Source organism: Trichosurus vulpecula, chromosome 1, assembly GCF_011100635.1.
Source record: "Trichosurus vulpecula isolate mTriVul1 chromosome 1, mTriVul1.pri, whole genome shotgun sequence".
Classification (NCBI taxonomy): Eukaryota; Metazoa; Chordata; class Mammalia; order Diprotodontia; family Phalangeridae; genus Trichosurus; species Trichosurus vulpecula.
In genome coordinates this window covers 61,624,265-61,641,502 of record NC_050573.1, presented here as the reverse complement: position 1 = coordinate 61,641,502, position 17,238 = coordinate 61,624,265, and the positions used below count along the sequence as shown (strand labels likewise).

Sequence of the window (17,238 nt, the reverse complement as noted above, 5' to 3'; positions counted from 1 at the left end):
TTTTCATGAGTGAAAAAACAAAATAAAAATAATTTGCACGGAATGCATATTAGATTTTTAAATTCCATCACTAATAAATACTCTCATTGATGTTAATTTTCTTTGCTGTTTTTAAGCAGTATTACGGACGGAACATGTCACATGGAATTTTCAATTGATCTATGGGATGCGTTCCGTCTGTACAACGCAGAGTAGTCAGTATGCACCTACCTTTATACTGTTGTGTTGTTGCTTTGTTTTGTGTTTGCTTTCGCACTTCGCGCCTTGGCCTGCCATGTTGATGCCACGTGTTCCCCCACTTTCTATTAGTGTACTGTATTTTTTATTCTGGGTGTGGCCCTCAAATAATTATTTTACTTTAATTCGGCCCTAAGATAACCTAAGGTCGGACGGCCCTGTTCTAAATGACTAATAATTTTTCTAGAGAAATTAAAATTAAAGCAACTTTGAGGTTGGATCCACCTCGTACTTATCAATCAGACTGGCAAAAATGACAAAAGGAGAAATTAACAGGTGCTGAAGGGGCTGTGGGAAAACAAGCTTTACTAGTGCACCATTAAGGGAGCTGCAAGTTGATCTAGCTATTTCGGAAAGCAATTTGAACTAAGTCCAGAAGGTCACACTAAAGTGGGACCCAGCTGTATACTTAGGACTATACCCCAAACTGCTCAACGAAAGAGGAAAAGGACCTATATGTATGAAGATATTTATAGCAGTTCTTTTTACAGCTGCCTAAAATTGGAAACTAAGGAAGCATCCTATTGGAGGATGGCTGAACAAGTAACGGCAGATGGATGCAACAGAATACTACTGTGACGTAAAAAAATGACAAAACAGACCATTTCTGAGGAGACTGGGAAGACACACAGGCAAGTGAGCATAAATAACTACAACAACGATTTGTACGACATTATAGAGGAAAACAATTTTTAAAGACTTTAAGGGCAGATGGTGAAGTAAGTCAGAAAATTCCAAGCTCTCAAGATTTTCCCCCACAAGAGAGATAAAATAGCACCTTAGGTAAGTGAACAAAGTTTGGGTACAATAAATAGGAATAGGGGCATAACAGGGGTCTTCCTGGGACAACTGGAGATCAGATTTTTCAATCCCAGGATGAGGTTTGGTCCTGGTGAAGAATAAATACCGGGGACAGCTGGGTTCAGAGGCCATCTAAGCCCCAGGCACTGGAACTTTAACCGCTTCCCCCCACAGTGAGGGGAATTGGGCATCTGAGTCATGGAAGATGGAGGGAACTTCTGCTGACAAGGAATGCCAGACACAGCTGTGCTATGGACAGCTGCGGGGCAAGAAGGAACCAGCAATTACCCAGTGAGTGCAGAAGCAGTGGGGGAGAATGCCCCTGGCTGTGGGCACTTACAGGAAGCTGGAGGTTTGGCTTTGGTTCCAGGCTAGAGGAGAGAACTGAAGATCTGGAGCAAGAGGTACCATCCCCCATACCACAGGGCTAGAGGTGATTACAAAAATTAAGCTATTACTACAAAATGCACAGGCAAAGGAGAAAGAATCCAATCACAGAAAGTTATTATAGGAATAGGGAAGACACTGTTCGTCTTCAGAGGAAGATACTAAAGCAAAGAAACCCTCTTCTACTCTAAAGAGTAACATCAAATGGTCACCTGTTCAAAAAGAATTCACAAAAGAACTTTAAAAATCAAATGAGAGAGATGGAGGAAAATCTAATGAAAAAATAAAAATAATCCAAGAAAAACAAGATTATGAAAAGAAAGTCAACCAATTACAACAGGGGATCCAGGATCTTAAGAAAGAAAATGATACCTTGAAAATTAGAATTAGGCAAGGCAAAGCCAGTGAAGTTATAAGAGATCAAGAAATAACTAAAGAAAACATGGAGAATGAAAAAATAGAAGAGAAAGTGAAACATAAGAAAAACAACTGATCTGGAGAACAGATCAAGAAGAGAAACCATAAGAATAATCAGACTACCTGAAAGTTATGATCAAAAAAGCATCTTGATACAAGAAATAATTAAAGAAAATTGTCCTGAAGCATTAGAACAAGTATTAGAATAAGCACTAGAAAAAATCCATTAGATACCACTTGATAGAGATCCTATGAGGAAAACTCATAGGAATATTATAATCAAATTCCGAACCCCCCGGCTAAAGGACAAAATATTAAAAGCAACAAGAAAAAAAATCAATTTAAATATAATGGTGCCACAATCGGAATCACATAAGACCTAGCAGTGGCAACACTAAAGGACCACAGGTCTCAGAACACTATATATCAAAACTCCAGCCAAAAATACCATACCCAGCAAAGCTAAGCATAAATCTGAATGAAAAAAAAAAAATGGACATTTGATCAACTCTCAGACTTTCAAGACTTTGTTAAAAAAAAAATGGACTTAATAGAAGATTTGTCACACAAGAGCCAAGACAAACATAAGGTACATACCAAAGACTGATTACAGGGATTCAATGAGGACAGACTGTTTACTTTCTATATATGTAAAATGTATATATGTCTAAGACTGTCATTGGCAGTTTGTAAGAAAGATTGACCTAGGATGTGAAAGGAAGGGAAAGAGCAAGAGAACTGCTAAAGCAGTATATGCATTGTATTGCTAACGAAGAAAAGTCTGGCTTAAATACTCTATTCATTCAAGCCAAGATAGAACAGGACTGGATACCAGTTTTGCCACAAGTCTGTTCTGGCATGGAGGTGGACACGTACCAAAACATACACACACACACACACACACACACACACACACACACGCGCGCGCGCACACCCCATTTTACATTTACAAAGTGCTTTAAAGTCACCTCTCATAGCCAATCTTTGTAACTACCCTCTTAATCCAGTCAAAGTTATTAACCACATTCATTCAAAACAATACTTCAAATTTCTATAGTACTTTGCAGTTAAAAATGTTTTACACACATATTTGATCCTTACAACAGGTAAGTAGGACAGGTGGTGATAAGAGTTTTCTTTTTTTCATAAATAATACTAGCACTTCATAAAGCTGTTGTGAGGGTTAAATGAGATAACACTTATAAAGCACTTGGTAAACCTTGAAGAGTCTATATAAATGCCTCATAGAAAGCAAGCGAATTGATCACAGCCAGAAAACTGATAGGAATCTCCTTAAGGACCTTAGTCTCCTCTTCTATAAAATCAGGAGGACTAAAAACCACAAACCTGGAAGGCCTTTCTTTAATATAATCAAGAGGACATTACGTCTGAAATCAAAGCTAACATCCAAAATTAAGCTTTCCTGGTACAGACAAGTATAAAAGCAAGGATGTCCCCCTCCCCCACACTCTTACTTGGGATCATACCCTTAGAGCTGGAAGAGACTTCAGAGATTCTGCAGAGATGAGCAAGGTGGGATTATGTGACTTGTTTGAGGTCCTACAGAGCCAGGGTTTGAATTCAAGTCCTGTGATTCCAAGATCAGCTGTGACATAGTTCTAGAAATGTAAGCTATGACAATAGGATGACTGAACAAAATTGAAAAGCAAAACAATGGCGAAGAGAAGACAAAATTATCCCTGTTTGCAGATGACAGGATGATGCCCTTAAAAAATCCCAGAGGATCAGAAAAGAAAATGAGATGATTAATAGCTTCATACAGCAGTGGGATATAAATGAATAAAATCACCATCCTTTCTATACAACACTAACAAAAACCAGGAACAGTAAGAGAAATCTCATTCGAAACATCTAAGAATGCAGAAAATATCTAAAACTACCAAGACACAAGTAAGATTTCTATAAATACAACTACAAAACATTCCTTAAAGAAACAAAGGAAGACAAATTAGTAGGGAACCATTCAGTAATCACGGTTAGGCCATACCAACATAATAAAGAATGCTGTTATTACCTAAATTGACTTACAGTATTAGGGGTAGGGTTACTGCTATAACAATCAAAGCTACAAGGGACAAAAGGTGATTTTATAAAACCAGATGAAATATACTTCATTTGGAGGAACAAAAGGTCTAGAATTTCAAGGGAAACTATGAAAATCATGAGAAAAAAAGTATAAGTTAAAGGGGCATAGCATTACTCAACCTCAAAATATATTATAAACAGTAATCAAAACTATTTGGCTCTGATTTTCAAACAATAGATCTGCCAAACAGCCTAGAAGCAAATGAGAACAGTAACCCACTTACTGTCCAATAAACTCGAGAATATAAATTACTGGGGGAAAGATCATCTTTTTGACAAAAACTAGGAAAATTGAAAAGCAGTATGGTAATTAGATTAAATTAACACCTTCCAGTACATACCAAAATAAACTTTTAAAAAGGTAGACAGGGGTAGCTAGATGGCCCAGTGGATAGAGCACAGGCCCCAAAGTCAGGAGGGCCTGACTTCAAACCCAGGCCTCAGATGTTTACTAACTGTGTAACCCTGGTTGCCTCAAAAGAGACAACCTGAATATAATAGATCACACTGTGAAAAAAAATTCAAAGAAAATGAAAGGACCTTTAACAATTATGGTTAACAAGGGAATTTTTTTTTACTCTAATTAGATTTTATTTTGGTATCTGCATTCTCTTGCCTCTCACATCCCTTCCCTCCCCTAGTTGAGAAAGCAAGTAAAATAAAACAAAATAAAAAACTGTTACAAAGATGTACTAACAAGCGAAAGAAATTCTCACATTGGCCACATCCCTCAAAAAATCTCAATTGTACTCTAACAGGAAAATTACTAACACAACATAGGAGAGGAGACTATACAAGACAAAAAAAGATGGTTTTAATTACACAAAATTAAAAAGCTTTTGCATTAATGAAACCAATGAAGATAAAAGAGAAAAAAAATTTGCATCAAATACCACTGATAAAAGTCTGCTAATCCAAGATATATAGAGAACTGACACAAATATTTAATATTCAAGAGTCATTCCTCAAATAGTAAGTGGTCAAAGGACATGAATAATTCCCAAAAGAAGAATTGCAAACTATAAGTAACTGCTTTAAAAGCACTAATACTAAGTGAAATGCAAGTCAAAACAAATCTGAGGTTTCCCCTCACACCAAGCAAACTGACAAAGATGACAAAACAAACAAACAAACAAAAAAAAAAAAAACAAAAGGAGCAGCCAGTCTTGGAGGATAAGGCAGGCATACCAATGCACTGCTGGCAGAGGTTTAAACTCATCTAACTGTTCTGGATAGCAATTTGGAATTATGCATGAAAAGTGACCTGTCCATACCCTTTGAACCAGTTATCTCACTGCTGGACACATACCCCAGAGAAGTTAAAAGATAGAAAAACAAAGGTCTAATATATACTTAAACACTCACAGTAGCACTTTTTATAGTAGGGAAGAACTAGAAGCCAAGTGGGTGCCCACCAATTGGAGAATGGCTGAAAAAGCCATGGGATATGAATGTGATGGAATATTACTATACAGTAAGAAATGACAAATATGAGGAATTCAGAGAAACAAGGGAAAATTTAAATGAACTGATGTAGAGTGAAATAAGCAGAAACAAAAGAATACACACATAGGATTTCACAAGAAATCAACCCTACTGAAATACAATGATACGAAAAAAAGTTCAGACTCTGTGCTAAGTGCCCTGTATTAAAGGAGATTCTTCTTTGGGGTTTGTGACCTACAAGTCCTCTCTGTTCCCTTCCAATTCTGAAATCTTGTCAATGTTATGACTAGAAAGACTCCAAGGCAGCTGCTTTCTTCCACTACATCATGTTAATCTCTAAAGACGCAGGTCCAAATTTCTCTGTTCTTTAATTTAAATCAAAGATTTGGGAACAACACTGATTAAAGAAATTACATCAAACTGCACTCACTGGCCTCAGGGCTCAAAGAGCCCCTTAATTTCTCCTCTCCCCAGACAGATGCCCAGGGAGATAGCCACATGATTGGTTAAGGCCAGTCCATTGCTTGACATGCTTATCACTCATATGGTGACTTGACTCAGAAAGAGGCAGGGGAATGAATGAAAGATAAATGGATGGAAAGTTGAGGTGAAAAGGAAAGGGGGAAAGTTGGTGGAGAGGGAAAGAACAGGGTACCAAAAGAAGTTGTCTTTACCTGCTCTGGCTAGCATCTCAAATTCCGACACAGTCTCGATCAGAGGCTGCATACCTTTAGTCGTCGCCTCAGTGAAGGAAAGCTCCTGGCTTTGGTTCTTGGCCATCTGGGTCAAAGCTTCAGGGTTGCTCACCCGGGAAGGCTTCAGGAACACCTTTGGTTCAATGTCCAGCTCAAACTTAAAAAAAAAAAAAAAAGATGCAAGAGAGTTAGCAAGGTCTCACAAATGAATAATACAATGCTGGGAAAGATGTAGTCCACCGGACAAGTAAGGACACTTAGACTCTGAGAAGAGAAGAGAAATGGCCTATGACCACAAGGTAATGACAACACCAAGACTCAATCTTAGGCCATCTACCTCCGAGTCCACAGTTTGGCTTTTTTTTTTTACTGTAATCTAAAGGGACTTGGATCACTATTCCAAAAAACACAGACATACTAGTTGCAATAAAGTGGCCAAAAACTTGTACTGCTTTGGGACCAAGAGAAGTCCTATTCTTCTCATGGATGACTACTCCCTGAGGATTCAAGGATACTGGAATAACATGAGATAAACCAAATTCTTTACTAGACTGAGTCGTCTGTCAGGATGTTGAGCATGCAGTAAAAAAAGAATGCTTTATATATCAATAAATTACTGTCAAAGACCTAGCCCCAAGCTGAAAAACTGAACAGCTTAAGCTGAGGATTAAATGAGATAATATATGCAAAGCACTTTGCAAACATGAAAGTTCTATATAAATATTAGCTATTATAATCCAAAATTATTTATAATGACAGTATTGGACCAAGTACATGGGACATATTAAAAGTAAAAGAAAGACAAACGAATCAGGTGACTTCAGTCAGGCAGAAACCTAGGCTAGCTTCATTTTCTTTAAAATGAGGTAGCTGAACTAAGTGATCTCTAAGTCCTATGATCCTATGGCTTCTGACAACAACAGCCGACATTTCCAAAGTTCCTTACAAAGTGTTTTCCGTATATAATATTTTGTCCTCACGACACTCTTGTGAAATAAGTAGGAAACACAAATATCATTAGCACTCTCATTTTAGAGATAAGAAGTAATTTGTATAAAGTTATACAGCTGGAAAGCAGCAAACCCAGAACTCAAACATACAAAGTCCAGAGCTCTTTTTGCTATATGAAATTACTTATAAATTATGCCATGGAAAAGGGTGTGCTAAAAGTTTCAGGAGAGAATGTCATTTTCTCAGGGGGTGAAGTTCTCAGTTTGAGAAAAAACAAGCTGAGGATCTCCCAGAAGGGCTGCAGCTTATGATTCTTAATACAGCTTTACTACAACCTCTACCCACTGACCTTAGCTCTCCCTGTGGAGGCAAGCAGAGGAAGTCTAATTCTTCTTCCATATGACACTAAGATATTTGAAGACTGTGATCCCACCTCATCCAGATGATCAGAAGACCAGAATAATGTAAAGAACATTATAGTTGGGACTCAGAACACCTAAGTCTGAGTCCTGGCTCTGCCACTTATTTTGTATGACAATGAACATGTCACTTCAGTTTCTTCATCTACAAAATGGGGGTAATAATATATGCATTCCTTAATTTATAAACTGGTGTGCTACAGAAAAGTGAGCTATCATTCAGAAAAACTATGAGCCAGGAAATCCTCTTCAGGAAAGTATTTGGCCTCAAAAGTGACTTTTTTCAAAGAGATAACATTCAATTGGATGTATACCTGGTGTAGTGGGAAGAACTAGAGCAGGGACCAGGAGACTGATGTTCAAGTGTTAATGCTGTACCTTTATGCTGTCTGCCCCTGACACCTAGAGTACATTCCCTCATTACCTCCACCTCAGAGTCCCTTTCTTCCTTTAAGACAAAGCTCGACAACCATCTATCTTCTGCACAAAGCCTTGGCTGACTCCTCCCAACTAGTGCCCGCCTTCCTAAATGATCATGTCTTTTAACTACTGTGGACATATCTGCATCAATTTGCTTTATATTTAAGCTATATATATTTTTATATGTACTTGCCTTCTGGATTAGAACTGTAAACTCTTTGCAAATAGGGACTGTGTCATTCTTTATATTTGTATTCTCAGAACCTGGCAAAATGGTACTGGGCATACAAATACAAAGGCAGCATTACACAGTGGCATTTGAAAAATTCTTGTTGCCAGGTGTGGTGGCAGGCACATGCAATCCCTGCTCCTGGAGGGAAACAAGAGCTGGTGGATGGCTTGAGATTGGGAGCTCTAAGCCTCAGTAGGACTAAAGCCAACCAGGTGTCTGCAAGAAGTCCCACATTAATATGGTGAACCCCTAGGAGTGAAGGGCCACTGGGCTATCTAACAAGGGGCTAGCCAAGGTGGGAAAAACAGAGGTGTAGGTTAAAGCTTCTGTACCAAACAGCAGTAGAATTGAGTCTCTGAGTGGCTTCAGTCTGGGCAAGATAGGGAGACCAGCTGACTAACTGATTGACTCTGCTATTATTTCACTCTAACTTTATTTAGTCCAGTCATTTTCTTTCTTTAACCCTCAGTTTTCCCACCTGAAGATGAGGGAATTGGACCAGGTGAAAGTCTAGTCTGGCTTTTCTAAATGGTAGGATTCCATGTGAATACTTGAAATTGACATAGCAAGAGTCCAGGGCTATGAGACCAGGCGCTGATCTTAATTCTGCCACTATCTTGCTGGTTGCTTGTTGCCAAGTCCTGCTGATTTTACCTTTGTAACACCCCTCCAACGCACCCCCTTCTCTCCTATGACACTGCCACCACCCTGATGCAGGCCCTTATCACCTCATATCTACTCCTACAACAGGTTACTGGTGCGTCTGCCTGCCACATGTCTGGTCACACTCCAGTCCATCTGCCACTCAGTTGTCAATCTGATCTTCTTAAAGTACAGATCTAACCATGTGACTCCCCTACTCAATAAACTCCAATGGCTCCCCATCACCTCCAAGATCAAACATAAAATCCTTTGTTTAGCATTCCTATCTTTTCACACCTTATCCCATGTACTCTGCAATTCAGTGAAACTAGTCTCCTTGCTTCCTGACCCCTCTCCCCTTTCTCCTCTCTTCCTTCCCCGCAAATGTCTCTATATTTCTCAACCCTGGGCATTTTCATTGGCTATCCTTCACTTCTAGAATGCCTTCCCTCCTTATCTCCACCACCTGGCTTCCTTCAAGTCTTAGCTAAAGTACTCTTCCTGCAATCAGCCTTTCCTGATCCTCCTTAATACTAGTGCCTTCCCTCTGTTGCTTGTCTCCAATTTATCCTGTCCACATCTGTACATAGTAATTTACATGTTGTATGTAGTCTTATAACACTATAAGCTCCTTGAGAGCAGGACTATGGGCAAATCGCTTCTCTTTAAGCCAGCCTCTTCATATTTAAAATGAAAGGTTTAAACTAGATTATATGCAAATTCAATTCTAGTTCTTAAAAAAGTTTTTATATGTTTTTCTGTGGGGGCAAAAGCCTCAGTTGCCACTTTAGTCATCTAGCATACCACATTGGTTCACCTTACCTTGACTGAGCTGTTCTCAAACATTTCTACTGTCATTTCATCTTCTTCTTCCTCCTCCTCTTCCTCCTCAGACTCTATCACCATGCCTGGGAAACTCTCTGCATCACAAAACTGGAGGAAGATGGGAGCTCGGCTGGAGTTGTGTTGAATTTCTACTCGAAGGATGCCATCTCTGGGCCACTTGTCTCGCACATGCTCCAAACAATTAATTGGGGTGCGAGAGAAGGCAATGTGGATGTAGGCCAGGATGAAAAGCACAAAGAGTGCCTAAAAACACCAGGAAACAAGAAAACCAAAGTCAATAATCATATTTATTTCAATTCAGTCCAACAATCATGTATTAACTATCATATGCAGGATGATATTTTTGGTGTTGGAGGAAGTACAAAACTAAGTGAGGTGTGACCTTGACCCTCTGGGAAACACCTCAGTCCAACAAAGAAAAAGAGACATGCAATTAATACAAAATAAAATTAACATATGTAGTGCTTTGTGCTTGTTGGTGGTACAAATAAGAGTAAGTTGCAGAGAGACAGATACAGGCTTCACGTGAAGACAACATTAGAAAGCTAACTAAAAGTAGAACTGGCCATGCTGGGACTTATTGAGTTCTGCATTGATTAGAGGTCCTCAAAGGTGAGATGATCACTTGTTGACAATGTTGTAGAGAAGATCACTGTATAGGCTAGACTAGCTGACTTCTGATGGCCCTTCTAATGCTGACATTCTGTAAGTAAAATATGGCTGCCATCCTGAGGAAGTAGGGGGGATAAGACTTAAAATTAACTGTACAAGATCCAAAGAAAGTAGGATTATTTCAAACTAAGTGATCAGGGAAATCTCCAGAAGAGTCGTAATCTGAGCTGTGTGTTGAATTCAACAGGCAGTGATAGAGATGGGGGTGATGAGCAAGCACATTCCAATGGAAGAGAACACCATGAGCAAAAACGCGGAGGTGGGAAAGAATACATGTTGTTCAGGGAACAATGAAAGGCCTGTGCCCCGTTGGATCAGTTTACTGAGAGGGAAGAACGTGAGATAAGGTTGGATAGCCATGCTGGCACTGGGTTGTGAAGGGGTTCAAGAGGCTAAAGAGAGACACTGAAGTATTTTGAGAAGAGGAAGGACATACATGATCAAAAGTATGTATAAATTAAATCTTTCTTGAGGTAGGAGCCTAACAACCAGCAACACCTAAACTGCCTTATTGCTCTCCATTATGGACCAAAAATTTTTATAATGCAGCTTTGGATTCTGTGAATAGTGCTGTCTGATGGCTCAAAAAGGATGAACCTGACAGAAGATGAAAAGCCTTTTGCCAGTCAGTTTCAGACTGTACACTCTTACTGTATTACAACTATGATAAGAATTTATCCAGTTTTCATGGAATGGATGCCATTAAGATCCTTTTTGAATTTCAGCATGAATCCATTCCCTTAATCAAAATGCCACAAACACAAGCCAATGGAAGTATGGCAAATGGGCAAGAGCCCTATCCCCAGGAGAGAAAGTATGCCTTGTGAGCATTTTCTCCAATCATAAGGATCTCTAGAATGGAAAGGGGTTCTTCTGTACAGCCAGACTATTCAGTACTAACATATTCTTTTCTAGTAAATGTTGGAGGCTTGCTTCAAATGCAGATGTTCTGCTCTCTTCAATACTATGCTGCCTCTGGGGCACTGACCTGAGAGGGTTTCCCATAAAGCACAAAGGGCAAGCATTTGTCAACTCTATTTAAAAGATGAGGAAACAGATTCAGAGAAAGAAGTGACTATTTCAAACAGAAAATGGCTAAGCCAAGAATTAAGACAGGGTCTTCATCATCTTTCTAATATACTACTATGCCTTTTCAATCAACAAGTATTTACTGAGTAGCTACTAAGTGTTCACTACCGTGCTGCTTGCTGTGGAGAAGATATAACTTTCAGTAGCTGAGGAAGAAAGACCGTGTGCCTTTCTGAACTAACAGAAGTCACGCATGAATCCTAGTCAAAGCTCAGCCACTACCTTGGCAAAGTCAATTCTTTTCCCTGGGCCTCAGTTTTGTCATCTATAAATCCTAACACTGGCAACACTGACTGCCTCACAGTTCTGTAGTTCTGTAAATCAAAGTACAACGGACATAAGGAGCTTTGTAACTAAAAAACACTGGTTCTCAAAGAACTGCCCTAGGTCATATGGAACTTATACTTACAATCACCTTTGGGAGGCCACAGATTTTAAGAAAATTGTACTTGCAATGGCACGTACTTACACAGACTCTCAACTCTCCCATAGCAAGAGACAGCTGGGATTCCAAAGAGCAAAGAAGACTGAGCTGCCATGAGCAAAAGAAAATTGAGAACCACTGCTACAAAGAGTTACATAAATGCCTGCTATTATTAGTATCATTACATGAAGAAGCAAATACTCTTAAATTTTAACTAAATTCTCCAAAGCAAACACTGTACAATACGTCACACCATATAGGTTTGGGTCACTGCTGTATCGTTGTGTGACCATGATGCAGACACTGTACCTGAGCCTCAGTTTCATCTTCTGTAGTTAGAAATTATTCCCAAATCCCACATGCAGAAGATATCCTGTCCCTTTGCGTTCTTCTCCACCTACCAACTGCCCATTTCCCCATACCCTCAAAATTATTTCCAAATGCCTAGATTCTAAACTGGCCATTGGATTCATGGTGCTTGTCCCTTAGATCCTTGCTTTATTTCTTTTTCTTCACACAGACTTGTGTTTCCAGAACCAGATTCTACTACAATATTTCAAGTTCAAATGTTCTCAATTATCAGCTACTCACTGGAAGATCGACACCAGCAAGTCCATGAGGCTGAGATGTTTACTCTGGAAGTATATAAATGAGTCTATCAGCCTCCATAGTCTACCAGTCATCAGCATTCTAGGATCTTATTAAGTGCTTGGGACTACAATCCAAATTCCTTACTGGAGTCCATAAATTCAGATCCTTAAGTACAAATATAAGAAAAGCACAAAAGGTTTTATCTAGATAAGACTAAAAGACTATTTTTAGAACTCGAAGTGACCATTGGGGTAGTGATTATGATAACGTTGATGACAGCACATTTATACAGAATTTAATGGTTACAATATCTTTTATATCCATGATCTCACTTGATCCTTTTAAATCACAGGAATTTAAGAGTTGGATAGGTCTTAGAGAAAATTTAGGGAAAATGAGGCCCAGAGAAGGAGAGTCACAGAATCTCACAGTTGAAAAGGACCTCAGTGCACATCCAGTCCAACCCAGAATCTTCCTTAATGTTGTCCTTTCCCCCAAGACCATCTCCAATTTAACCTGTATTTGTGTGTGTGTATATAAACACACATGTACATACACATACTTAACACATATAGTCTGTACATCAATGTTTGCACACTGTCTTCCCCATGAGACTCTGAGTTCCTTGAAGGCAGGGACTGTTTTTGCCTTTCTTTGTATCCCCAGCAGTGCCTGGCACAAAAGCAGGTGCTTGAAAAATACTTGTTGACTTGACCAAGAATCCCTTCTACAACGTAAGTGACAAGTGATCATCCAACCTCAACTTGTAGACAAAAGAAACTCTCCGTAGCAAGTTAATCCATTTTTGAAGAGCACTAATTCTATTTTATTTTTTCTTACATCAATCCTAAATCTATCTCTTTGCATCTTCTACCTACTGCTTCTAATTTTGTTCTCTGGGGTCAAGCAAAACAAGACTAGTTCCCTTCCACTTGGGGACACAAGTGGAAGCTTAAAGTTTAACCAACACTTTAAAGTTTAAACACTTGAAGACCAAACTATAAGGTCTCTTCGGTCTTCTCTGACACAGCATGATAGCATGGAATGAGTGCTGGGTCTGGAGTCAAAGAATCTCAGTCCAAACCCCAGCTCTGTTCCTTCCTAGCTGTGTGACCTTGGTGAGTTACTAGACACATTCCTCGTCTAAGATGAGGGAGCTGGACTACAGTCCAGGGCTTCTTCAACTTTTTCCACTCATGATCCCTTCAGCGCTTCTTAAACTGTGGGTTGAGACCCCATGGTTAAGAAGCACTGGACTAGATTATCTCTGAAGTTCCTTTCAGCTCAGAATCAACCACAAAAACAGCAATAGCTAATTAAGTATTCTGTGCCAGGCACTGTGCTAAGCAATGGGGATACCATGAAATGCAAAAAAACAGGCTCTACTCTCAAAGGGCTCAGCCCATACTAACAGGACATACTAACATGCGAACAACCAGGCACACACCAGATAGATGCAGTAGACACTGGAGGGAATGCATTAAGGAAGCAAAATAATGACTGGGAAAGAGAGCTTATAGAATGTAGAATTTGTGCTGAGTCTTGAAGGAAGCCAGCAGGTGAAGATGAAGGAGAAGAGCACTGCAGGAATGGAGGACAGCCAGTGAAAGGGCAAAGAGTGGGAAGACAGAGTGCTATGTTTGAGAGACAGCAAGAAAGCCAGTATCACTGGATCAGAGCATGGGGAAGGGAATAAAGTGTAAGAAGACTAGAAAGGCAGGAGGAGGCAAAGCTGGGAAGGACTTTCAACATCAAAGGATTTTATACTTGATCCTGGAGGTAACAGGGAGCAAGTTTATTGACTATGGAACTAATATGGTCAGACATGCATTTTATGAACTGAGTGGAGGATGAATTAAACAGGGAGAGACTTGAGGTGAGACCAATCAGCAGGTTACTATAACAGTCCAGGCATGAGGTGGTGAGAACTTGTACCAGGGTGGTGGCTATGTCTCCTCACCCTCCTATCGTCAATGTCCTCCCCACAAAAACAAACAAACATAATATTCTAGATGTGGTCTGATCACTGCAGACTACAGCAGGACTCTCACCTCCCTTGTTCTGGATACCATGCCTCTCTTGAATAGATAGCATTAGCTTTTTTTGGTGGTCATGTTACACTGTTGACTCATTTTAATACAGTGATCCATCAAAACTCACAGATCTTTTTCATGACCCAAAGTCACAAGGTATGAAGTGGCAAAACTAAGACCAGAACATGGATCTCCAGAGTCCTGGCTACTGTTTTCACCTCTACACTAATGCTATTCAGAGCATATGATACACACTACCCTTTATGTTAAAAACTGACATTCGTCATGACTTGTCACCAATGTACTAGTAAGGAAAAAGCCATCCATTCCTTTGTTCCTAAAGCTAGGCAGGGCCAGATAGACTCCTTTGGTATTAGTAGCAATTCCTCTTGGGAACAGATGTCATCTCAACTAAACTTGAAAAACTATAGTAGGCATCTTCACTTCCTCTCCTCTCTTCTTAACTCTCTGCAATCTATTTTCTGACTTCATCAGTTAAATGAAACTATTTACTCACCTGAGTTACCCATAATTGATATGGCCTTTTCTCAATTACCATCTTTCTTGAAATTTCTGAAGCATTTGACATTGGTGATTACAATCTCCCCCTGGCCAATTTCTGCTCTCTGGGTTTCTATGGCATTATTTTCTTGGTTCTCCTTTCTACCTGTCTGAACCTTCTTCATGCTCCTTTGCTTGATTTTCATCCATACCTACTAAACAGGTTTGGTTCCAAGTTTTCTTTTTTCTCTATATACTAGGTGATCCTGTGAGCTCTCATGGGCAGTCTCTCTCTTGAGCTCCAGCACCATTACTAGGCATTTCAAAATGGATACCCAGTAGACACCTCTAACCCAACCATCCAAAACAGAACTCATCCCCCCTACCACCCCAAACTCATCCCTTTTCTGAATGTTCCTATTTCTATGGAAGGTAGTACTGTTCTTCCAGTCTCTTTGGTTTGTAACCTCTGACCTCTCACTTTCCCACATCCTACATATCCAAGTCTCATCAATTCTACTAATCAATATGACAAACATTTGCTAAGTACCTAAGATGCTGGGAAGCAGGGATACAAAGACCAAAAAACCAAACAAAATTCCTCAAGGAACTTACATTCTACTAAGAGAAAGTAGAAATTCACAGATAAGTAAATAAAGGTAATCTAAGGAGGGAGAGCTAGCAGTAACAACTGGCAGTTCAAGAAAGGTTTCATACAAGAGGTAACACATATGAGTCATGAAGGAAGATAGGGATTCTGAGAAGTACATTCCAGGTATGAGGGAAAGCTCATGAAAATGCATAAAGGCAGGAGATCAAATGACAAGTTTGAGTAACATCAATCCTATATGGCTGGACTGCAGCCCACATAAAGAGGAATAGTATGGAATAAGGCTGGAAAGAGAAATTGGAATCAGCTTGTTAAAGGCCTCAAATGTCAAGCTGAGTGTGTGCTTGAATGTAATCAATTATGGACAATTCTGTAGATTTGAGAAAGATAGTACTAGAAATACACGCCACCAGAATCAAATCTCTGGGCTCTACAACCTGGCACCTCAGATTTGTGAAGTCATTTAGGCTTTACCCTCCACTTAAAGCAGTAAAAAAATGTAAGGCCTATCCCTGCATTGTTTTTCAAACTGCCAAATAAGAAAATAAAATGTTAATCTGATGAGTTGGTTCAGCTTCACTTTCCTAAGAACAAGTTCTGGTCACTCCACTAGGGGAAAAAAAATCCATACAAAGCTATCTGTGTGATTCTTAGATTGTTCTCAGGAGGACGTACCCTTAATGAGCCCCTCACCATTCCCTGACAATGGTTACATGAAACCTTTCTGCAACAAAGGACAGAAACAAGGAAATTTATCTTTGGTGTAATCAAAGGAACTTGACAGGTTCTTAGCATTTCTGTCATTTTGATTATGATAAATTTCTAACTTTAAAATATATCATCCTCTAATGCTCTGGTTGTTTCTTATGCTAAAGTTCTATCTTCCCAAGAGACAGGGTAGAGACCACAGTCTAATAAATTATACAAATGTCAGAGCTGGAGGAGACCTTGAAGATCATTGAATCCAATTCTCCCTTTTTACAAATGGGGAAACTAAGTCTCAGAATCAATCAGTCACCAAGTATTTATTGAACATTTGCTATGTTTAGGCATAGTGCTAAGCAGTAGGGACACACACACAAAAAGCAAAAAACAGTCTAAGCCCTCAAGTAGCATATGTAAACAAGGTAAACAACATATAAAAAACCATGTACACAGAAAATATATATGGGGTGTGTGTGTGTGTGTGTGTGTGTGTGTCTGTCTGTCTGTCTGTATGTAAATGTACGTACAGAGTAGATGAAGGTAATCTGAAAGGCATTACCATGAATGCATAAGCAGCTGCTGAAGCAGTTGTCCTGTAGGAGATGGGATTTGAGTTAAGTATTGTAGGAAGCCAGAGAAACTGGGGTGGGGCGGGGAGGACATAAAGGCAGAGCCTTCTAGGTATGAGGGACAATTAGCACCAAGGCTCAGAGAAGGAGATGTCACGTCATATTTAAGGAAATGCAAGCAGGCCAGTGTAGCAAGATCACCTAGTGACTATAAAAGAGTAAGGTATAAGAATGTTGGAAAGGTAGGAAGGAGACAAATGACATGCTGAAGGTCACAGAGTGAGTTAGTGGTAGAGCCAGTAATAGAAACCACGTCTCCTGACTTCAAGTCCACTGGCTCTTTTCACAATATAGTGCCATATGCTGACATATACAGCTTAACATCCTATTGTTAAATGCTTCATTCCAGCCCCATTCAAGTGGGAAAAATTGTCAATATTTCTAT

The 17,238-nt window shown here is 39.5% G+C and overlaps 1 protein-coding gene across 1 annotated transcript in view; it reads right to left on the bottom strand.

The window, feature by feature from the left end:
- TMEM259 (transmembrane protein 259) overlaps window positions 1-17,238 on the bottom strand; it is a 53,848-nt gene that overhangs the window by 21,292 nt on the left and 15,318 nt on the right. The window contains exons 2-3 of the mRNA XM_036756783.1: window positions 9,576-9,842; window positions 6,069-6,246 (exon numbers count right to left, since the gene is read on the bottom strand). Of these exons, the coding sequence (XP_036612678.1) occupies window positions 6,069-6,246; window positions 9,576-9,842 (445 nt within the window). The remainder of the gene's footprint in view (window positions 1-6,068; window positions 6,247-9,575; window positions 9,843-17,238) is intronic.